At 45.0% G+C, this 23,671-nt stretch overlaps 1 protein-coding gene across 1 annotated transcript; it reads right to left on the bottom strand.

The window, feature by feature from the left end:
• Positions 1 to 3,109: 3,109 nt before the first annotated feature.
• On the bottom strand, positions 3,110 to 22,395 carry C8A (complement C8 alpha chain). Its single transcript, XM_086841636.1, has 11 exons — positions 22,164 to 22,395; positions 20,014 to 20,110; positions 18,935 to 19,079; positions 17,713 to 17,857; positions 15,957 to 16,146; positions 14,542 to 14,742; positions 13,019 to 13,259; positions 8,595 to 8,723; positions 7,788 to 7,945; positions 5,592 to 5,814; positions 3,110 to 3,573 (listed from the first exon to the last, which is right to left on the bottom strand). Exons 1-11 carry the CDS (start codon positions 22,277 to 22,279, stop codon positions 3,422 to 3,424), a joined length of 1,797 nt encoding a protein of 598 aa, XP_086697762.1. The 5' UTR covers positions 22,280 to 22,395; the 3' UTR covers positions 3,110 to 3,421.
• Positions 22,396 to 23,671: the final 1,276 nt, after the last annotated feature.

The following is a 23,671-nucleotide window of genomic DNA, read 5'->3' as shown; positions in this document are numbered from 1 at the left end:
TGTGCCCCCTGTTGTGTCATGTCACACAGACGCTTTAGAGGCTGGAACGTCGTCCAGGCTGCAGCTGGGGACTTGCAAACTCAGTATTGCCAAATTATTTTATCACGCTGCTGTTTCCCCCACTTCCAGATGGATGTAGATGTTCCTGCCCAGGTTCTCTCCCACACTGAGATGTTTTGTTGAAAGCAACCCAGAAAGGCCACGCAGAGGTGTTAGCAGTCCCCAGATTTCACACTCCTGGTTTTACCCTGGTAGATGAAGAGCCCAGTGAGCACCCAACACAACTGCCAGATTTCAGGTCAGAAATCAAGCCTGCAGATTTATCTTCCTTTTATATCCCATGTTAAGACCTCCTGTTTCTGTAAATCAAAAAGCTAGAGTTGAATAGAGTAATGATTACCATTATAAACAAATATTTTTACTGATTTGTAGTGCAGCACCGCAGGTCTCACTGTGGTGGTCATGACAGGCAGCACCACCACCACCACCAGTCCCTCCCCAAACTCACCAGAACCTGGAATTTCTTTTGTTTCAGATTTTTCTGGTGGGATTAAGTGTTTTGTATCTTCCTGTGACTGTGCATTCCGCTGTATGAAAAGAGAAGGCAACAATTTTTGAGCTGCTCCTGCCAGGGAATTTTTGCCTGCTCTAAACTCCCAGGCTTAGAGGGACGCAGGCGTTGGGGCAGCTGATGTGACATTGACCCTGAGGTAGAAAACAGCTCTGTCTCAAGCACTGCCCTTATCTCCTCTGCTGTTAGCTGGTTATCTGGAGCCTACACCTTGCAACCTCAGGTGTATTGTCATCAATCATTTCCTATTTTCTTCTGCGTGCTGGTTCCTCTCTGCCCTTCCTTTGTTAATAACCCAGTTTGCCTATATCCATAAAAATATCTGATTGTGATACCATTTATCCAAAGCGCCACGCATCCATCATGTGCTTATGAGTGAGATAAACAAGGTCTCCTGGGAAATATGCCGCCAGAAATATATAGGATAAATAACTATATCAAATGTATGTCAGTGTGCAAGAGGGGAAAATCCATTCATTAAAACCCGGGTGGAACTGCAGTGTTTTATTGTACCCTCTAAGCTTTTAGTTTAACTAAGAAACACACATTTTTGCTGCTTATCTCATCTTGCACAACTCTCCTGCTGCCCACTTCAGCATGAGATATATTAGCTTCTTCCACTGCCATTGTAAATGTGTAATTGCTCATAATATTTTTTTTTTCTTATTTTTTTTCTTTTTTCCTTTCCCTAGACCTTACAGGCAGCTTCTTCCTTTCTTCTGACTCCAGCTTTGCTGCTCCTGGGTTTCAGCATGTGGGTGTTTGAGCCCTGGGGTGGAGAGGGAGGACAGGGGCAGTATCCACCTTCCTTTGGTGTGAAGGAAGCCCTTGGGTTTGTGTCTAAGTGCCTTGGGCTATGAGTTGAGTGATGAGGATGAACAACAGCAGGTAAAACATAGCTTTTCTGCTCTTATTTATATGTTTCCTGGTGGGATTTTGCATGCAGTTTCTTTAATCACTTTGATTTATACTTTTTTCCTTTTTTTTTTTTTTTTGGTGGTTCTTCTGTGATTTATTCTTCTAGAAACAGCTCTAAAAGCTGAGGATGCAGGTTGTTTTCCTACAGGCCCCATCTTTTCCCAGCCTCCAAGGCATCAGATCTTTCTGTTCATTAATTTCTCCCCTCTGGTCAAAAAATGAGCACAATTGGTTTTCTGGCTGAGGTGACTTTGTACTCATTTACTTGCAGACATTTTCCTGAGTCCTAGGAAGTCGATGCAAGAGTTAAGAATTGCTTGTGAGCCAAAGTGGTCCTTGGTGTAAGAGTCCTGTCTCGTGTTTCCACACAACCTGGCAGCATTCATCAAATCACCTGTTGTGATCCTCCATTTCACATTCCTTCGGATGCCTAAGTCACACTGATCCATGGGTGCTTTGTGCTGCTTCATTTCCTAACACAGAAGATATCAAATTCAAGCCCTTGGGAGCAAATTCCTCTCTGGGTGAACAGTTCCTTTGCCTGGAATAGCAAGGTTGGCCCAAAAGTCCACCTCTTTGTCCCCCAGCAAAGGGATTTTTCACACAACAATCCATCTCTGGGCTTGAGACAACTTGGTTTGTTGTTTTCAGCCCATAGTTTCATTTTACAAGAAAAAAAAAAAAAAAAAAAAAAAGTGGTTAAAAAGCTGGCCTTTGGCAAATATGCCCACAAAAGAAAATATGGGTCCAGATCTTCAGGTGCCATAAATCAGCTACAGTGAAGGAACAACACTGATTTACATCAGCTGAGTGTCAGCCTGTAAATCCCCACTGACACACAGTTGAAAAACAAGCATTTCCAAGCACCTGAGCAATTTCTTTCACTAAACCATGATTCCTTTCTACTCCCCCTCTCCATTCAAATGTCTACAGAAGGGCTGCTTTGTGCTTTGAGGTTTTGGTGCTGTTCATAATGCCTGATTCCTTCTCAGAGCTTTTCTGCCCCCCTTCTCCCCTCGCAATGAAAAGCTCAGTAAAATGAAGTGCCGTTTGCCTTCCGTCCATCCCAGGTTTTTGTGGCAGTTCATTAAGAAGAGGGAGCTGCAGGCTGTCGCCGTGGTCTCTGGACACAGTTCAATACTGTGTGCATTCTTGTGCTGAGATTTACGTCTCACATTCAAAAGAGCCCCTTAAATCAAGCAGCCTGTTAGCATCTTCTCAGGCTCTGTGTGCCTGGGAGATAAAATGCCTGCGTGCTAATAGTCAATTCATCACTGATCTTACAGAGGAAAAGCCTTTGCCTGTGTGGGAACATCCTCTGCCCAACGGTTGCGTTCGAGCCTCTCTATTTATGGCTTTATTTATTTATTTAAAATTCCTCATCAGCTTGGGCTTGCATTTTGCAAGGATGCTTCAGCATCTTCAGGCTGAAGCCTTCTCCATGCAGAGCAGCATATGGCTTTGCTGCAAATGCAGCCCTGGCCAATATGCTGGACTTACAAATCTGACAGTGCCAACTTACAAAAGTTTTGTGATACATATGTCAATACCAACTGCATAGATCGTGAGCTTTTCCCGTGTTTCCCAAAGGAAAATACATAAACTCCTTGAGAGTCAAGCTCAGTTATGTAAACACTCGCCGTGGATTTATTTCATGGCACCCATGATCACCCAGCAGCTCCACCTGCTTTGGGTGGATTCTCTGCCATCTTCTGTGCTGCAGCAGTGGTGTTGAGCACTGGTGGGGCTCCCATCACATCTGGTGGGGCAAAACCGTGGGAGCAGTTGCTCAGCTTTTGCGCAACGACTCCTGCACATGTTGAAACGCATCACCGGTCAATTATTTCTCCCAGGGGTAATTCTGTCGCAGTCCTGGAGTATTTATAGCCCAGCCCAGGTTCCAAACCACCCCGTCCCAGGCACCTTGGGCTTTCAGCAGGCTCTGCTCTGGAGGTTTCTCCCAGCACAGGGCTGCCCTCCGTGCTGTGGGGCAGGGTTGGAGCATTGCCGGCTGCGCCGCTGCATCCCTGCCTGGCACGGGGACCAGCCTGACCAGCAGCTCCAGCGCCCGTCCGTCTCACCACCTGGGGACACACAGGAAAAAAAAAGGGAAAAACAAACAAAAAGGGGATTTCAGGTCTGGCTGAAACTCCTCTGGACACAGACTCCCTGCTCTATCCCGGCCATGCCCAGGCTGTTGAGATCAAGGCACTTTGAAGCCAGAGCGGATGAATCAGCATGGCCCCAAACACCAACAGCTGTTTCTTGTCCGACTCTGAAACCCTCAGCCTTTCCTTTCCCAAAGCACAGCTCACAGCTCTCTCTGCAGCAACTTCCTAGCCTCTGACCAAGGCAGAGGGACAAAAGTCCCCATACGTGGTGGGGATGTTGTGAAAAGTCCTTTTGGAGATGGGTCATTTCAGAGCTTTTTCATTACAGTACAGACTGAGCTGTCGGGAGCGGTCGATACTATGGATTATGGCGCTGCTCCTGAATGATGGGAATGCTTGATGGCTGTCATTTACTGTCGTTTTTTATTTACTCATCTGGCCTTTGTGCCTGGCTTGGGCACTTTATTAATCCAGACAGCACAAATGGATGTGTGTGCTCTTACTTAGTGCTGGCTGGGAAGCTGCTTTTTCCATCTGCTGGAACATTGTGCTTTTTAAAAAAATAAAATAGTTTGGTCTTAAATGAGTTCTGGAGCTGAAACTTTGAAACTAAAAGTTGCCCATGAGTTAGAAATGTGCCTGTCCTCACTGCTGCTAAAATCAAGGAGCACAAGGCTGGCCAGTCAAGGGCTCTGTTTTGGTGGCAGATCCTGGGCTTCCCAAGCAAATTCCTGTGATTTGGATTTTATCTTTTTTTTAAAGAAACTCACTTTGCAGTCACTGAAGCAAAGCTTTGGCATTCAGCCTCACAAACCATCTCCCCAGCTCTGCTCTAACTCCTTATCTCATCACAGCTTTGATTTTCCACTGGTGAGACCCCAGTGATGAGCCCACAGTTGAAGGACTGGAGCTCTGCCTGGTGGAACTGATCTAAAGATGGATTTTTCTGCCAGCTTCATGTGCTGAAATATATATATAGATTTTCTTTTTTTGATTTTTTTTTTTTTTGCGTAATGAATCAGGACAAAAATATCCAGAGAGAGCTGCAACTTTTTTTGGAAATGAAAGAGCCTGTTCCATCCGTGGCTTTTTCTGCTACCCACTTAACTTTTTAGGGTAGTATAGAAAGTGACAAAGAAAACATAAATATAAGCCTGTCACTTTGGGAAAACATATTTTTTCACCCCAAAATAGACACTCTAGTCAAAGTGCATCCCAGGATGGGGTGGGAAATCTGGCAATGTAGCAATTTTTCACTAAAACAGCTTTTTTTGGCGGCACGTTGTGTGAGCACCTGAGCCTTTCCCCTTCCCTCCTCTCCCTGCCTGCTGAGGTTTGTGCTCTTCCTCTTGGAGCACCCATCCTTAGTGGGATGCCATGAGCCCTCCAGAGGATTTCCTGGATTTAACCTTGCAATTAAACACATCCTCATTTCCACTACTCTATTTATAGATATGTAAATAAATATCTGTGTAAATAAATATCTGTATGAATAAATATCTATATAAATAAATATCTGTATAAATAAATATCTGCATGAATAAATATCTGTATGAATATTACTATTTATAGTAATAATAAATTACAGAATGGTTTGGGTTGGAAGGGAACCTCTCACTCCAACCCCTCTGCCATGGGCAGGGACACCTTCCACTATCCCAGGCTGCTGTCCAACCTGGTCTTGGACACTGCCTGGGATGGGACAACCCGTGCCAGGGCTTCACCACCCTTACAGGGAAGATTTCCTTCTTCATGTCTAACCTAACTCTGCTCTTTTTCAATATAAAGCCATTCCCCCCTCTCTTGAGCTGCCCATCTCATTTTCTTGCAGGGCTGCTCGGAATAACGCAGGAACAAAATAAGGGAAGCAACAAGAGGGGAAGGTAGGATTGAGGCATGGATGGTGGGAGCTGCTGGTTCAGCCACGTGGAGGGGGGAAATCCATCCCCTTTTCTGCCTGTCCCCCTTCCCTGCTGAGCCTGGGCTCTCACCTGGGCGCTCAGTCTGCTCGCAGGCAGGGCCTCTGTAGCCAGAGCGGCAGTGGCAGGAGCAGGTGTCACCCACCAGGACGGGCTCCCCGTTGTTCTGGCACGGCCCGCAGCGGCAGGGGCTGAATTCCAGCAGGAACTCATCCAGAGCCCGCTTCAGGTGCTGCCTCTTGGTCTCCATGTGGCCGAGGTCGCTCCTGCGCAGGATTTCGTGGATGGGCTGCAGCTGCAGGGAATGGAGATGGATGGCATGGAAACAATTTCAGCTGGGCATCGACTGGGATGCTGTGACATCGCTGGATAAATTCAGGACTTGGGGAAAAACTCATTTGTCTTCCTCGACAGCTGCATGTACATCATGCAAATGTGTTGCTGCCCCAGTGAGGAGCCACCGGTCCAAAACCTTCCTCATCTTGGAGGTTTGTGTGGGATTGACTTTTCTGGACATGCTTTGGAGTTTTAGTATGGATTCAAATGATAAGTTAAAACACCCCAGTAAGCCCGTTTTTTTTACTAATTTCTTAGTGCTGTCACAATCCCTGAGATTCTTGCATGCTTTTTGCCTTTTTGAAGAAAATGTTTTGGTAAGAGCTTTGGACAGAGGGTGTCATCAAAATTTATTGCCATCCTATTTCTTGCAGTGGCCAGATTGTGAAATATCCCATAAATGCTGAGAATGAAGAATTTTGCCTATATATTTTTTGCCCTTTGATGTAGTGAAATAATACTGTCATCTACAGCTTTGGGAATGTAACTCGCTCATCAATATTTTCCAGCAGCAAAACACAGTTCCTATATAAAAGTCAGCAAAAATAGTCCTGTTTGGGAAGCAATTATAACTTGCTCAACTGAATATTAATATTCAATGAGTATTAAAGCTAAAAACTTGGGACTGTGTGAGGACACTTATATTTGTCCATCGATGCAGCTGTGCTAACACTCCCTTTCTAGGCCAGGAATTTGTTCCAGAGAAGACCTGGGTGTCAGCTCACTGTGCAAGGCACTGTGAGAGTGATTCGTGGGGAGGATCAGGATCAGCTGGGCTTTGGGATGAACTCCTAAGCAAATTTGCACAAGCCTGTTTGGCAAACTGAGGGGGCTGCAGATAAGAGCTGCTGAAGTGGCTGCTCTGGTTGCAGGGTGACTGCTCGGCTCTGGAGCAGCCAACAGAGAGGTCAGTGCATGGTTTACTGGAAAACTGCAACAAATTTTGCCCAGAATTGATGGGAACTTGTGCAAAAAGGTGAATAACCTGCAGCTGGAACTGAAAGCACTTTTTGCCACCAGGTGCTGCCCAGGAAGGCTTGCACAGTCCTTCTTGCCCTGCCAATAACACAGATAATTCCCAAATCCATTTTCCCTTCTCCCACTCCCTGTCAGAGCTTTCAGCCCTGCTTTCAAATGAAGACAAGAGGGATAGAAATGGCAGCGTGTCCCTGCCATGACAGAGATCCTTCCCCCACGTGCCACAGCTTCTCCTGGAGCAGATTGGTGATCTTGGCATCTTGGGGTCCTCCTGACCATAGCTGAGGGGTTGTGGCCATGCCCTGGTGCCAGCTCTACCCTGCATTATTTGTTTGTAGGGTTGCTCTTCTCTGTCCCTTTCCATCCCCTCTGCTTGCACCCATCTCCTCCCTCCCCACAGAAGCCCTATAAGATACTTCCCGTTTCATGGGGCATCCAGTGAAACAAAAGGGAGACTGGGGCTTTGCTGACTTTTATGGCCACAGACCTTCTTTGTGGAGTGTGGAGAAAGACAGAACCCACCTGACAGAAAAGCCAGGAGCTCCCTGCTCAGAGAACTCCTGGAGAGGGCCTGTCTATGAGCTTTTGCTGGGTAACAAAACACTTTCCCCAGCCCCCCGTGAGTCCCCTGCTTATACAGGAGGGCAGACAGCATCAGGGAGAGTGCTAGGGATGAATACAGCTGCAATTCATTGTGAAGCTGTTGGGGGGAACACATCAGAAACTTAACCTGGCACTAATCCAGCATTAAGCTCCTTGTCCATCTCCCTGTGGATGCAGTCAGTAGGAGATGTACTCCCCATTGTGAAATGAATAAGAGGTTACCAGATCAGTGGCCCATTACATTTAATCTTGTTCTGTGATGGGATCACAATAAAAATACGAAATGATCTGCTCGGCTACACTTTCATTCCTTAGAGCAGCAGAGTTTCTTCAACTGCAGAAAAGCCTTACCTGGAAATCAATAATAGCAGGATTATATTTTAATGACCTGGCCCAGTGACGATACATTTTGCCATCCCAACTGTTCAGGAGCCCTCCGCTGTAACTGGTGTCTCCCCCTCTAATCCGGGGGATAATATCTTCCACAACTGCACTGTGGCTCTCAGCATCTGCAAAGTTGAATTGCACAGGTGTTATTCAGCTGCTGTTTCCACACAGACCCCAGAAACTGCTAAATGGAGGTGAGATCAATCATGCAGGGGGCTACCAGGGAGCTGCCTCCTGGGATGGATGTGATCTCCGTGCTCCCTGCTCATGGGGTGAGCCCTGCCACCTCATCACAAGGTGACAAGTTGAGCATCCCAAATCCCCTAAACTGATAAGACCTGAAGAGCCTGCACTCCTCCAGCCTTAGTTTCTGGGTAGGACATGGGCAGTAGATCACACTGTCTATAGCTCATTATGGAATGTACAAATCTGGGGGGTTCCTGCCCTCTTTGAGCACTTTTTAGAGTCTATTTTGACTTGTTTTAGTTGCCATGCACACCCAGTCTGTCATTGCTGTAGACTGCAGCCTCCCAGCCACCCCACGACCTCTGTTTCTAATCCAGACATTGCTACATCAATTCCTGCTCTTTTAAGAGGGATCAGGAGTCCTGGAGATGCAGACCCAAAGTTTCTATGGTCCCACCTTGTCTGGGGGATGGCACCAGGGCTCCCTTCCTCACCCCTTGTGTGCCTCTACACGAGTCTCTGTGCCCAAGTGACCAAAACAAGTGACCCAAGGAGCCTCAACACACCCCTGCCCTGCTGCTGTACCAGTTTTCAGTAATCCTTTGTTTTTGCAGTCAGAGTATGTCAGAGTTGCACCCAGGTCCAGTTTCTCCTTGCTGGCTGTAATGCCAAGGGACAGGCCAACACAGGCACTTATCTCCTCCGTGCTGATGGCTGCAAACCAGAAAGCAGACAGGTAAATTCAGTGACTCCTGATGTTCATTTTCCCACTTTTTTTTTCCATCTTTGAATAAAAGATTTGGTTATTTTCATGGCTTTGTATTTCAAAGTCAAAAGCTATTCTGGGCAGAGGACAGTGGAAAAACCCCAATATTTTATTGGGGTATACTGGGCCTATCATATAACAGGTGTAAAAGCTGTTTCCTTAGAAAATACTAGAAGAAAGTAAAAACTTTAAGGCTTCAGGCACAAACGTCCCTGTCTGATCTATGTATTTAACAACAAACTTTTGATTTTTTTACAGACTAACACATAACTAAGGTAAAGCCAGGAACAACAGTTGAAATCAATAGATCCTCACTAATTTTCCTAAATTAAGGCTTTGACCCACCTATTAATGGCTTAAGCAGCACCTTAAGGAGTATCTTAGAAAAGGTCTGTGTGCTGAGAGCTGCCAGAGCTTTCCTGCCTGCTGCTGCCAGCACCACCACATACATCATGAAAATACGTAACTGGAGAGCCATGAAGCGACTGCAGAGGGGAGAAGGGAGCTAATGAGCTGGTTTCACCAAGGTAAGCAATGTGCATATTTCATACAGCCTGGTTTTATGTAAGCACCTCAGTGTACTGCAAATATAAGCCTGTGCTCTTTAGCAGTTAAAAAGTCCATTGATTTCAGTAAATGTGGGTATTGTAAGTAATAGGTAACTTGTATTGCTCTTTTTTGTTGGAGGACCTTAAAGTGTTTTCCAAAGGAGCCTGGTGATCAATACCATGGTATTGAGAGGAGGCACAGAGATCAGTGGGGGTTTTGTGCCGTGGTTTAATGGTCTGAAGTTTAAACCTTTGTCCAAGTCCCACCCTGGAGCATTGTCTGCTGAACAGCCTCCCATCAGCACTGGGGAGCAGGGCCTTGCCTTGCTTGTGCTTAAAATATTGCTCAAACACTCATGGCTCTGGTTTTGTGGAAATATGGACTGGTTTGGGTTAAAAGGGACCTTTAAGGGCCATCTGGCCCAGTCCCTCTCCCTCATGGGCAGGGACATCTTCAACCACACAAGTTTTTCCAGAGCCCCATCCAACCTGGCCTTGAATGTGTCCAGGGATGGGGCACCCGCCGCCTCTCCAGGCAACTTGTGCCAGTGTTTCACCAACCTCGTTGTAAAAAATGTCTTTTTTAATCTACATTGACCCTCTTTTAGCTGAAAACCATCACCCCTTGTCCCGTCACAATGGGGCCTGATTAAGGCCTGTCTTTCTAATAGGCCCCTGGAAGGTTGCAATGAGGTTTCTCTGGGGCCTTTTCTTGTCCAGGCTGAACAACCTAAATTCCCTCAGCATTTTCTCATAGGAGAGGTTTTTCACTCCTCTAAACAGCTTTGTGGCCTCCTCTGGACTTTCCCCCAACAGCTCCATGTCTTTCCTGGGCTGGGCACCCCAGAGCTGGATGCAATGCTGCATGTGGGACCTCACCAGAGGGGCAGAATCCCCTTCCTTCACCTGTGCATGGCCTTGTTGGACCTCATGGGGTACCCATGGGCACAGAGCTTGTCCAGATCCCTCTGGGGTGTCACCTGAAAACTTGTTTGCTTCTGCACACCCTACAGGAGGGGCTCACTGGAGCCAGCTAGGGCTCAAATCTGCTCCTTGGCCTGGTGGGTCCAAACCCTGCTTAGGTACTCAGCATCCTGAGAGTTCCAACTGGTGAGAGCTGAAACCTGCTCCAGACTTGAGTGGGAACTGCATCCCACTGCAAAAACTGGGCCCTTGAGAAAGATTAAACGTGTAGCACTCAATTACTTGTACTAAACTGTTCAACAGTTGTAAACACAGTGGGTAAAGTTCATTCACCCAAAGCAACATGAGTGATTGCTTATCTTGGTGCTGGAGTGCCATAAAATTAAACTTGAGGAACACCCTGATTAATTGATTTGCCATGGTTCCTGTTGAGTAATTATGTTCAGCGAGGGGCTGTCGATACCATTCGCTATTGGAAAGATCGGGTCTTGATAAATGAAAAGTGGTTATCACTGCGAAAGGGTGGCCTCAGTAAATATTGGCACTTGAGGGGGGAGCCCTGATAGGGTTGGGGTTTTTTTTTTAGTATGATATAATTTGTGATAGTTAAATGTGCTGGAGTGATAAGATTTACTGCTGCATTTTGAATTAATCAGAATATATGAAGACTCTTTCTAATTTACTCCGTGCATAATGTTCCTCCCATAAATGTTCTTGTAATGTGTGAACACATTATGCTGTTTTCTGCTAAATAATAGAACCATAACAATCTATTTTAAAAACAAGTAATGAAAAATATTGATGGCAGAGCAACGAGGGACCTCGTTCTGACATATGTATTTATTTCACTCATGACCACATCCATATATGCCCTTGCAGCCTGAAAGCTGGGAATGGGTCTGGTAGCAAAACTGCAGCCCTAAGCTCTGCAGTGAGTTGTGGATATCTAAACAGAGAAGGTGATTTCATTTTCAAAATTTGGGTTTCCTAAATGTTCAAAGTCCAGCTCTGTGCCAAGCCAGGTGCTCAGTGACCACCTAAGCTGTGTCTCATTTAGGAAACTCAGCCAAGGGATCTTTTTCCTGAGTCTGTGCTTTAGTCAAGTGTTCTCTATAAAAATAAAATAAAAAAAAAGAATATTCTCTGTTCCAGAGCATTTAACAAACAGTTTTGTGGGCTGGGTGGGCTCTCAGGATGCAGTGGCTGATCTGAAGCAGCTCCACACTCAGCCCTGTGGGGACTCAGTGATGCGTCTGCAGAGCTTCAGACTCATCTTAGGAAGCTCTGATTTTAAGACTTGAGCACTTATATCCTGATCCTAACCATTCCTCAGGGAAGGAGGGATAATCCTCTTGCAAACACAGCCTCCAAGCATGGCTGTGATCAACATTAGAGAAATCAGGGGTTTTTTTACTAAATGCTTTCAGACAGTGGCATATCAGACACTGCAGGTGAGTCCTTCTGGGTCAGTGTTGTGTGACACAGCACTGCTGGCTTGGTAAGACTGGACTTTCTGGCAGAGCCTGCATTAGATGAAAATGGTTCTGCATTAGAATGAAAATTACATCTCTACTGGGGCACATTTTTGTCTTTTGCTGGACTTCAGCATCCTTCTTTCCTAAGATAAGGCATCTCTTAGCAGTAAATCTCCTTACATACACAGCAAGCACAAGATAAAGCAAAATAATAGCCTCCCTCCACATGCTCCTGATTAATTCTTCCTCTGAAATTGGCAGTTTGCTTCCTGAAGACTTGCTTGCCAAGACCTTGCTCACTTCTATATCACTCACCCTTCAAAGTGAAGAAGTAATTTCAAGAGGCATCATGTTTCCAAACATTAGAGGTTCAGGAACTTGATGAAAATTCTCTCAATCAGTAATTTCTTGTGGAAAAATTGTCATGGTTAATGTGCAATGTGGAGTGCATAGTTATCCTAATGCATATGGGACCAAACCATTTCAGACCAGAGGCAGAATCTGGGGTAGAACCATGAAAATTATTGAAATTTCTGAAGCTACAGCAATTTGCACCTGTTGTACAAGATCAGAATTTCCTTCTGCATCACTGTCTGGCCTGGAGTTACCAAGGCAGTGGTACCCTCAGCACATCAGAGTGATGGCCCTTAGGGGAAATGGGATCTGTTGCATTGTTGACACCTTTACAGAAGTCGACAACCTGGTTATTGAGCTAGAATCCCAATTTTTGTTCTGCATACCATGTTTTTGATTGGGAAAAACATTACACTTTTGACTTGCTAGCCATGGTAATTCTCACACTCTCAGCATCTGCAGTGGGTGGGTTTTATCTAACTGAGATTTAGAGGTAGGGCTCTCCTGCTTCATACACTCCAATTTGTTAAGAACTGGAGCTAATGGGGGTCTGTTAGGCTCCAGATGTGACACTAAGCAGAGTAAAGTGGCAGAGGTATTGCTGAGTGCAGTGTGGTATTTCCATCTACAGAAAATTGCAGCCCTCACTATGAACATGAAATGTGAGAGGGTTGCTTTGCTGAACTCTGAGTGGCTTTGCAGCCTCCAATGGTGAACAAAGATGACAAGAAATAGGAGAAGATTAGCAAGTGACACTGAGAAAATAATGCTCAGGTTCCTTCCATAATGGCCAAACCCTCACCCAGGTTCTTCTGAAATCAGAGCACATTTGGTGACACTCAGGCTAATCCCAAGCCATGTGGCCAGTAGTGCCACCAGGCTGGAAATGCCAGGTTTAAAGCAGAAAGCTGAGAACAGAGAATGTATTTTGATTTTTCTGACCTTTTCTGCGCATTTCCTCCTTATTGATGACAAGGATGTACTCAAAGACACCCCCCATGGTGCCAGATGTCATGAAGTGGGTGCCGTAGTCGTCGATGAATTTGGCATACAAGCCATAGTTGTAGGTGTCTGGGAGGTCCTGCAGGGAGAGCAGCACATCTTCATCCAAAACAATGTTGTCCCTTCTCATCTTGAAGCGGGCTGTCTGCACCTTGGTCACTGCTCTAATGAACCCAACATCCTGCAGGTAAAGAAAAGAGGAGCTGCAGTCAGCATTAATTTAAACAAATGAATTTCTAGTCTTTAGGTTTGCAGGGGAAAGCCTGAGTCTCTGACTGTCAGTGTATGTATGAAAACAAGCCTGAGTTTAAATGAAATAATGGTAATTCTCTTTTTAAAGTCCCATTCTGATGTGCTGTGGAGGTGGAGGGCCTTGGAGGGTTTTATTGATATGTGAATGTGATCAGAGCTGGGCTCCACGTGATTCCCCTCCACTCTCCGTTTCTGCAATTTCTTTTTCTGGTTTCCTTTCCATACTGTTTATTCCCTTTTTGCTTCCTTCACAATCTCAATGAGTGACAAAGCAGGAGGGTCAAGCCCTGCCCAGCAGAGGGGAGATTCCCTGCCCAGGAAGATGCTGATTGAGGGAGAATTTCCTGGATAAACCATCAGCTCCAAGGCTCCACCTCTATATTTCCCATTGCTTTGGACAAGTCCCCACTGCAACATGAGCAGTCCTTTAAATGATTCCTCCAATAACTGATCATCATTTAGCTGCAAACATCATGTGAGTCTGGACAAGGGCACAGTAAATACTATAATGGTGCTCATTTCAAACAGCTTTTAAGGGCATTTTAACTCAGAACACCATCAAAGTAATTCTTCTTTATTGTTTTCTGTCAGCAGTCCAGAGACAAGTAGAGATGGGGCACGGTAAATGTGGGAAATACCAGCACTCATGTTATTAGATTGGAAAGAGGTCATCACAGCCAGTCCATGATGTAAACCCTCTGTGAGAAGTACACCTTATTATCAGGTACTATTTTTTCAGTGTGGTGGTTTAACCTCCTGTAAAAAGTAGCCTATTTCTCCGTCACGAGGCAGCTCGTATTAATTTGAGCAAGATATATTTGCTACCAGAGATCACTCCTTGAGGATAATTGTTTTGATCAGCATCTTGATATTCCCTCCTCCCTCATCGTCACTTTTAAGCATTTTTTTATTTATGTGCTTAATGTAGCCATGAAACAGGATGGGGTGAGATGACATGCGCCGTGGCACTCCGTAATTCAATTTTATTCCCACTCCCTGTTTGCTAAAACATACCAAGAGCAGCAAACAGGATTACTAACGATCATACATTTGCAATTACATGAACAAATTAAGGTACAATTACCCTGTGTTAAAAAATGCAATTGAGAGAGCAAACTGACATAAGTTACAGCCAGACCATGCCATGCACAGATGATGCGACTGGAGCAGATGCATCACTGATTTGGTTGGGGTTGTTGTTTTTTTTTTACCTTTGCATCATATTGTGTGAAATTCTTCAGGGATCCTTTGCCACCTGATAAAGTGAGGCCCAGGTTTAACATGAGATCTCCACCTCCAGGCCCAATTCCAATGGTGAAGCCTGTTGTTTTGTATTTATCACTTTTAAGGGCGTCAAGCAGGTCCTTTGAGTCCTCGTAAAACTCAAAAGCAAATCCAGAATCAGCATGAGTCTAAAATGAAAGGAGCAGACATTAATTTTTCAGGTGATTCCCTTCCTTTTTAATCTCTATTTCTTGAAGGAATACCTCTTAAAGCCCGTGATGCTCCTGACAGCACCAGCACTGACTTCAGTGAACGTGGAATAAGGAATTAAGTCCCGTGCCATTTCATTTGGAAATATGTGAGAAATGTGGATAAAGCCAAGCATTTTGCTTTATCCATCTCCAAGCAGGGGAGAGGTTTGTGTTTAGCCACTCAAAGCCAGAGCTGGTAATGGTACCTATTAAGACAGCCTGACACTTCCCATTATAAAACCCTCCTTCCAGTTCCTTACAGCTCTGCCAAATCCTAACGATTTGGACTGAATTTTTTTTTTCTCTCCAGCCTGCTTCTGGATGAATTTATTTAGGAGAAGAAAAATTCAACATCTATTTACAATGGCAAGGCTAGAAAACAAGCATTGTTTTGCCTGTGTTTTAGGGAAGTGACCTTTTCCTTGACAGCTCCACTTTGCTGGCACGTGGAATCAAACAGCTCTGCTGAGTCTGGGCTGTGCCATTTGCCAGCTCTGTAAAAAGCCAGCCCCAGAGTTCAATCTGAGGACTGAGGGACTCTGCCTGCTGGGAGGACATGAAAACTACTTCCATTGAGTAATATTTCCCATGAATAATGTGTTTGCATTTGTTCATGTCACACTGTGGTCAAGCCAGCCACTTATGATGTGGGAGGCTCAAACTGAATCCTTGCTCTGCTTGGATCAGTGTCTAACATCAGAATTGACCTCATGAACTGTAAGTGTCGTGATCCTGGTGATGGGTTTCAGGACCCCTGTCTCACTCAGAATTCGGATTTATGCCCCTTGTAACCATGCCATACACTTAAAATGCTTTCAAATATTGAACAGCAGCATTGTTACCATTCTGCACATGGCCAGCTCCATCCCTAGAGAGGCAAAAGGCTTGTGCAAGCTCTACAGCTCATTAATAGCAGAATCTAGAGACAACACCTCTCTCTTGGCTCTGACTGGCCCGGAGGAAGCAGTGGGGATGCCTGGGAGATAAAGCAGTGAGTTCCCTACGTGCCAAAAACCAGAGTTTGCACCATCGAGTGCCTGCTGAGGTACCTTAAACATAACCTACGGATGGAATGTACCTCATGTCTTTGTGGGGAGTTTGGCTTTTTAGCTGGGAAATGGCTGCTAAATTTGGCCTCCTGAAGCACTCACCAGGAACTGGAATATGTGAAAGTTGTAAGGCTTGCGGAAATACTTCTCGTCGTCTCCGTAGTGCAGGCGCTCGCAGGCGGCGTCGTACTGCAGCTCCCGCCACTCCCCGTTGTACACATACTCACAGAGCCCCCCAAAAAACCCAGGGTCGTAAATGTTCTGTCTCCCTTCCTGTGTCAGGGTGTTGTATCTTGGAAAGAGGTAGCGTTCAGGAAGTTATCATAGCTCTGGTTGTATTTCCTCACTCTCTGTCACAGGTTCTCCTGATGCTACAGGTTATCTGTCCTCAGGCCTCCTGAGGAACTGGAATAGGACTTAAAGCAGGGTTGGGTTTGTTATCTCGTTGCTGTCTCCTTCCCAAAGCTACCAGGAGACAAACAGCCATTTTATTTCCAAGGCACTAATTTGGACTCGCACGTGAGAAAAGGAAGAAATCCGTGAAGTTGCCCAGCCCCTCCCAGCAAGTTCAGCTATGAACGTCCCAAAGTCCTGGAATTCCTCCAGGTTCCTCTTGAGCCTAATGCATCTCATTGTCACAAAGTGCTTCCTGGCATTCTCTGCAATTATTTTCTATCTTAATTTCATCTCTTCCTTTTTAATAATGGTCCCGTTTCTCAGGGTAGTTAACACCCTCCCTAGACATGAAGTCTGTGCTTTGCCAAGTCTGTCACTTATTATTTCCTTATTCCTCCTTCCTCCTGCTCTCCAGCCCTCACAGCTGCTGCCCTCTGAAATCCCTCCTATTGCTTAGTATTCCATGCAATTCTGTGGCCCAAAGTGAAAGCGTTATTCAAACTAGACAGCAGCACTGCTCTTCTCAACAGGGAACCATCTCTAGGACTAAGACAGCAAATGCCATTGCTTTGTGTGTTCTGCAGGAGAAGCACTTCAGAGAGCAAAATTAAACAGGGTTCTCGGTGAAAATTAATGCATGCCTTGTAAAACTTCTGATGGATCCTCCCAGGCCCTGGGCCAGAGAGACATTTATCTCATGGACTCCAGAGAGTGTTGGATTGAGCTGATGGGAAAGTTACACAATGGCTGGCTCCATTCTCACCCTGTAGCCCACGTTCATAAAATCCTAGAATAGTTTGGGCTGGGAGGGACCTTAAAGATCATCCCATTCCAATCCCTCTGGCACAGGCAGGGCCATGTTCTCCAAGGGAAACTGAGCAGTAGCTCGGTCAAAATACAAGATTTTCAACAAGAGCGTCACAGTCACAATTTGCCTTTCAGTTTCATTTTATTCTGGGTTTCTCTTTTTGCCTGTATCACCTAATGAAAATATGAAACTGAGCAGGGAAACATTTTTGTGGATAGGAGTATTTACATATACTCATGTGGAACTCAGGCTCTCTGCCTTCGATCTGTGCTCTGAAGTCCTAAATCCTGGAGTTAAATCTCCGTAAGGATGAATGCCAGCAGGGTGCTGTACTTCCAAAATCTGCTGTTTGCTTTAGTCTATTACTTTTAACAACTGGAGAAGGCTGTGAGATATCTGGGATCTATTTTTTCAGGAGTATAAAAAGGGCATCACAAGTACTGTGGTCAGGTAATAGATCTGAGACAGAATTTGAAATAGAAGCTGGAATGACCCCTCATTGCCCCCCACAGCTATGTGGGACAGCACCTCCCCTTTGGGTTTTGCACAGCCCCCTATCAATTCATGGATCACTGCTATCACTAAGGAAGAGCAATATAAGAAACATAATCCTGTTTTGATTGCGAGAGGAGCAGCTATTGATTAATTACTCACCCTTGGACTGCTTTTTCCACCCCTGGGATTGGGAACAGATGTTCACAAGGGCTTTCAATATCTTCATCCTCACAGTTATCCTCATCAGAGCCGTCTCTGCAGTCTCTGTCTCCGTTGCACACGAGATGCCGTTTAATGCAGCGCCCTAAAGTGCACAGATGCAGGCGGTGGCTTATCCACCCTCCAGAAATCCTGGCTGGCAGCTTGCACTGATTGTGCTGGTTTTCACCCACATCTCAGGGCCACAAAAGGTCATGCTGAGTGTTAAACACAACTTTATTCCATGGGGAACTTGCTTTTCCAAGCCTCTGGGACCTAAGCACAGCACAGAGTCCAAGCCGTGGCCACTCCCGTGGGCTCAGGTGGGAATCAAGGAGAGGTCACCTCGCTGTCCTGACTTTATTTTCTAAAATCACACTCTTGGAAAGTTGCTATAGGAATAGCTTCACCCCTTGGCTTAAGGAAGTCAACTCCATCTTATTAAAGTGCACCTTTTCCTCTTCCTATTGCAGGAGGCATTTGGGGAGTTTATTGCCATAATTAATTGCAAGAATGGATATTTGCAGGAAAGGCAATGTGGAAGGGCTTTGGCTTCTGGGAGCATGGAGAAAGCCTTGAGGAGGGAGCTGTCACTGCTTAATTTACCCCAGTGGAGTGATGATAACCTGCTCCAGCTGATGAGCTGGTCACAGAGCTGACCTGTGGCTCCAAATTTCAGCAGAATTTTCATTAAATGCTCAGGAAGGAAGTTTGAGCCATTTGTATAGAAACAAAAATCTGTCAAGGCTAGTCAAAGTTTCAGAGAACAGCCGTTTTATATCCTAATCCTCAGAGCTGGAGGTGGCTAAAAATAAGTAAATCACCCCAACAGATTGCTGGTTGGATTGATGATTGAACTCTGTCTCTAGCAGGGGAGAAAGTGGCACGTTGCGGGAGCGTTGTGCCCGCCGAGGGGAGTGTGAGCGTGCAGCACAGCAGTTGGAGCAGAATATTCCTTTTCTCTTTGTTCCACTGAAAAATTCACATTCTCCATGTCACACAGCCTTCTTTTCTACCCAAATCCCAGGGTAACATGGATGGATTTCTGTAAGAGGAAAACACTGAAGAGGGGGAATTTCCTGCTGGCTCTCCTACTGGTTCTCCCTCCTGCTGCCCAGGGCAGGGCACCGATACCCCCAGGACCAAAACCTCTCTGGCAGGCGTTTGTGCCTGGGTCACTCACCTGTTCCCTCGCACTGGAAGTCCTGCCCACACCCTGGTGGCCCTGTGCACGTTGTCTCAGCTCGACAGGCTTGCTCATCCCAGAGCTGCCCAGCGCAGTGTCGCCCTCCAAACTCTGCTGGCTGCGCCAGCCGCCGGTAGCGGTGCTGCACAGAGACACAACCACGTGTATCCCCCACAGGAATTCCCTCCCCAGGACATAAAGCAATCAAAACTATCATTTTAATATATATTCCTATTTCTATGTGTGTTTGTGGCTTGAAGACTTCATATGTAGTAAAGGCAGGAGAGTCAGCAGAGAGTTGGGAGCTCAGATTTGTCTGGAGTTCATATGTGTGGACTTAGAGGGGGGTGGAATGGCTGTTTTAAAAATATCTCTATTTTATACCTTGGAAAAATATGGCATTTTTCCAGCTGCATATGCTTTGTCCTGCAATGCACCAGGCTCAGATGGACACAGACACTAATTACAACACTGATCCTGCAACATTTCTGATGGATTATTAATGAGAATTGCTGCTCTTTAAACTAGGAAGGGAAAAAAGAGAGGGAGAAGAGCCATGTTATTTACTGATAATATACTGTTTATAAGCACAGGAACAAAAAAGGCAGGGAGAAGATAAACTCAGTAGAAAGCAGAATTATGTCAGGTATTTGAAAATAAATTCTCAAACTATGAAGACATATGTGAGATGATATAAAAATATGAGAAGAAGAGCTGATGCATGAATTCTGCTTCTAATTTCTTTTTACTGGACTATTTGCATTAAGAATCAGGGGATACTTAATTAAGTCTGAGACAGAAAAGGAAGAAAGTCTTGGGCAAGTATTCTGGCCTGATTCTTCCACCATTTGCCTTGATTTTGGTTTTCCTGTTCTGCTGCCTCGAATGAATTTATTCCCCAGCTTACACCAGGGTAAATAAGAGCCTCTCTAGCAGAGGAGCATTTCCATCATATTTGGATGAGTTTACTGGATGCTTCAGAATGATGAATATGTATAATATATATAATTAATGTGTGTACATCCTCATCACAGACACATCTGAAGATGAATGAATACATTACAGTGGATCCTTACTTTTTTCTCTTGGCAAGGGAAGCAATCAGTCCATCCTGACCACTGGCTCAGCTGACAGTCGACAGGAGCTGGAGAATTAACATTTCTGCTGCTTCTTCTAGGGAGGGGAAGAAAGGGTGGTCTGAGGTCTTTGAAGCTGTGTTTTGAGAGGGGCTGGAGGCTGGAAGGGGCAAAATTATCTGTGTGTGTGTTTTTCCACCAGGTCTGTAGGAAATGGGAAGCATCCCAAGATGTCCCATCCAAGTATTCACCATCAGAATTGAGCAGGGCCTGCAGGTGCAGTACTTGGGGATTTTGCCTTGGGATTCCTGCTCTCCCAAGACATCTTTGCCCTTTCCAATTGGTAGATTGCAATTAAATATATATATATATATGTGAGCAACCATCCTGAGCAAACAGAAGGAATGTCATGGAGAGACGGGTTTTAAAGAAAAGCTGATTTTTTGCCTTTCTTTTCAGAAACACATCACAGTTTCCAGGAGCAGGGATGTTTATCACTACTGAGCCTGTTTTGAAGTCACTTTCTTTACACCAGTGTGACCTCCCAGGATTTTTCCCAGCAAGTGGGAAATCAGATCCTGGTTTCCCTGGGCTTTGTGGAGGGGTGGGAATGGCTGCACCAACAGTGCTGAGAGAACAAGGTACAAAGGACCTCTGCTAAGAATTTGTTGGTTGAGTGTTTCCAAAGCAAAATACACAAACTCTGAAAAGAAGAAAATAACTAAAGGAATATTATGAAAGGAGAAAAGGGCAAAGGTACAGTATTGTAGTGGCTCTTGGATTAGACTCTCTGCACATACTGTGAATATCACTACACAACAGCCAGCAAATACTTCTCCTGCCTCCCAGCCTAGTCATTACCATCTCTAGTTCTGTCTCTTCTCCTAAAGCCTTCATTTCATGAGCCATTTCTTTGTCTTGAGGAGCAATCTGTGGCATACAAACACAACCCTGCGTATCCACAGCCTTCGAAGCATTTGAGGGCTCATTCTGAGTCAGAATACTGTTATTGTTATTATTATTTTGGTGATTAACTAATGAGTCCGTTTCACCCACAAGACTGCAGTCCAAAGAGAAATATTAATAATTAGCAGAGGTACATAGCTGATGGGGGATCCACCAGAAGTTGGGGAAGAGAGATTCACTGAATGGGAGCCACAGCAGCTCAGAAAGGGAGCCTGTGGGTGCAGACCCATGTGTGAGCTGAAAACCCAGGAGGCTGCAGATGAGCCCAGAGCTGGAGGACGTGCAGGTATTGATGCCTTTTCGCTCTGACAGGAGGATTTGTGGGCTGCATCCTTCAGCACTTCGCCAAGTACTTAATTGGCTCACCTTCGATTGGATTTTACATTTCCCTCTTCATTATTCTGCCTTGTTTGATAAGTTCATCAAACATCAAAAATCTCGTCTTTGTTCATTTTCAAAAGGGATTATCGGAATAAGCCTTCATAATTAAGTGTATCACTACCACAATTTTTTTCTTCTTTCTGCCTTCTCCTTGTCTCCATGTTCCAATTATCACTGATACCTTTTTTTGATCCTCCTAAATCATATTTGCCTTTACAACAAGCTTGAAATTAATAGCTGTAGAAAAAAAAATAAATCCACCCATTTCCCTATCATGACACTATAGCTTTAGAAAAAAATGTAACTTGTTTATTCCTTTCCTTCAAAGCCCAAGTGACACTCAGATAGGTTAACAATATTGTTCATGGGAAAAAAAAAAACCTGAGGTGTGAGGATCTGGCTTGGACTGAAAACTGGGTTACTCACATGCACTTGTTAGCTTCGTGTTGTCGAGTGTAAAATAATTATAATGCAAAAGAATATGAAAAATATTAACTCATAAATCATCCTGTATAGAGAATTCATTTCAAGTGCCCAAACCCAGCCTGGTAATTTCGGTAAGGAAGTTTAAGAAGGCTTTAATAGTCATCTGTAAAAGGAAAACCATTGTGCAAACAGTTCCTTTAAGAAGGAATTACGATGACTGGCTTGGGCTTTGGACAGCTGCCAATTTTTAATTCTTTTTTTTTTTCTTTTTTTTCCTGGTAGCTTTGTGCACATGCCTCAAGTCAGGAGAAAACTGATGGGCTGATTGACGTGCTGGTAATTCCTGTATGGAAATGTGGTGAAGGGAACAGGCTTACCTGTGGGAAGGCGGTGCCTGCAGCTCCCTGCACGCCGTGGCCAGGGTTGGTGTCAAAGCCAGTGACACACACACAGACAGGATCAAGGGACAGAGCTGAGCCAGGCTCCACCACATTGCTCTGCCATATGTAAATGTTTGCTATAGATCAGCTGCAAAGCAAAGCTTTTAAGTTTTCAGGACTGCTGGAAGGAGCACAGAGCCCACCAGGCTCCGAAATGCTGCAGTAAATCATTGACAGCAGCACAGATCGAATCACAAAGAATCAGGACACATCCCAGAGGCCTTTGCCCTTTTGGAAACAAATTCCCTGTTTTCTGGCAAGGAAATATATTAAACTGTGCAACTGTTTCCACATTAAAGTCAATCAAGTCCTATTGTAGCAGCGTGTTTCTTACCCAGCCTGCGCCCTCCTTTTAATTTGAAGGGGGAGGAAACTCCTGTTATTTCCCAGAGTGACTTCACTGTAATTTTGATGTGTCTGGTTGCTGACCAGGGAAAAGCTTCCCAGTACAGCAAATTGAAGATTAGCACAAAACTGTGTTACTAGGAGTGCCTGCCTTCCAGACACATGTAGGAAATGTCAGCTCAGCTTCCTCCCCTTGCCAGCCCCACCAGGCAGCTTCCCACCCCTAAAGCTGCTGTGAGTTATCACCTGGCTTTTGGATGGCCCTACACAGCCACTGCAACATAAAAATCGAATTCCTTGTTTCCTAAAGTGATTTGGGGGGGGAGGAAGATGTCCCCTACATCTGAAACCCTTGTGGCCATACCTTGTGCAAACCCATCTGCTCGTGGTGGCTCTTACGCTTTTAGCCACGTGGCATCTTGGTGGATGTGCATAAGTGTAGGGAAGCAATACCACAGAAAGCAAGAACACCACAGGTTATTTCATTTTAAGACAGCAGTCACAAGATGACAATATTTAGTTCTGTCATGTTAGAAGAAATTAAAAATGGCCATGGGAAAGATGCTTGGTCACAGCCCAGATTGCCTCATAGCTGTTTCTTCAAGCTTTCACAGCCTCCAAAATGCCCCCCCAAGGGCACTGGGCAGGCACAAAAGTGCACAAGGAATCTGTATCTTCATTAGGTAGCAGTTAAAAAAAGAGTAAGAGATCTATGGAGACTTGTGTGCTCTAACAAGTGCCTGTTTCTCCCTGCTTTTTCTTCTGCATAAGCGGGCCGAGATGCTTCGTGCATAAATGAAGTGTTCCCAGCAGACAACTGGAAGTTTGAACCTCAATAAATTCAAGAGGAAGTGTAATTATTGTAGGAAAGCCTGGTCTTGGGCTATTATAGCTGTTAAACAGACAGTGAATTGTCCTGTGCCCACAAAAGGCTGGGCTGGAAGTGTCATTTTGTGTATTTCCCAAATCAATTGCAAAGCTCATTTCAATAGCTGGTATTGTAAATTATCAAAATGAAAGGACCTCTTAGCCAGTTATTTTCATGTAATTAAAGTTCAGAGTGACCCTGGGGCTTGTCTTTGCTAGACACTAAGAAATGT

Source organism: Cyanistes caeruleus, chromosome 9, assembly GCF_971803275.1.
Source record: "Cyanistes caeruleus chromosome 9, bCyaCae1.hap1.1, whole genome shotgun sequence".
Lineage (NCBI taxonomy): Eukaryota > Metazoa > Chordata > Aves > Passeriformes > Paridae > Cyanistes > Cyanistes caeruleus.
Note: the sequence above shows the minus strand (reverse complement) of the source record. Positions and strands in the feature narration are given on the sequence as shown.

Bases quoted from the DNA above. Each gene is read 5' to 3' on its own strand.
- C8A (XM_086841636.1), bottom strand. From the start codon at position 22,279: ATGTGGTGGAGCCTGGCTCAGCTCTGTCCCTTGATCCTGTCTGTGTGT. The intron at 13,260-14,541 runs GTAAAAAAAAAA...CTTTACCTGCAG, and splicing joins TCACACAATATGATGCAAAG to GATGTTGGGTTCATTAGAGC. The intron at 7,946-8,594 runs GTACAGCAGCAG...TCAACTTTGCAG, and splicing joins CAAAGGATTACTGAAAACTG to ATGCTGAGAGCCACAGTGCA.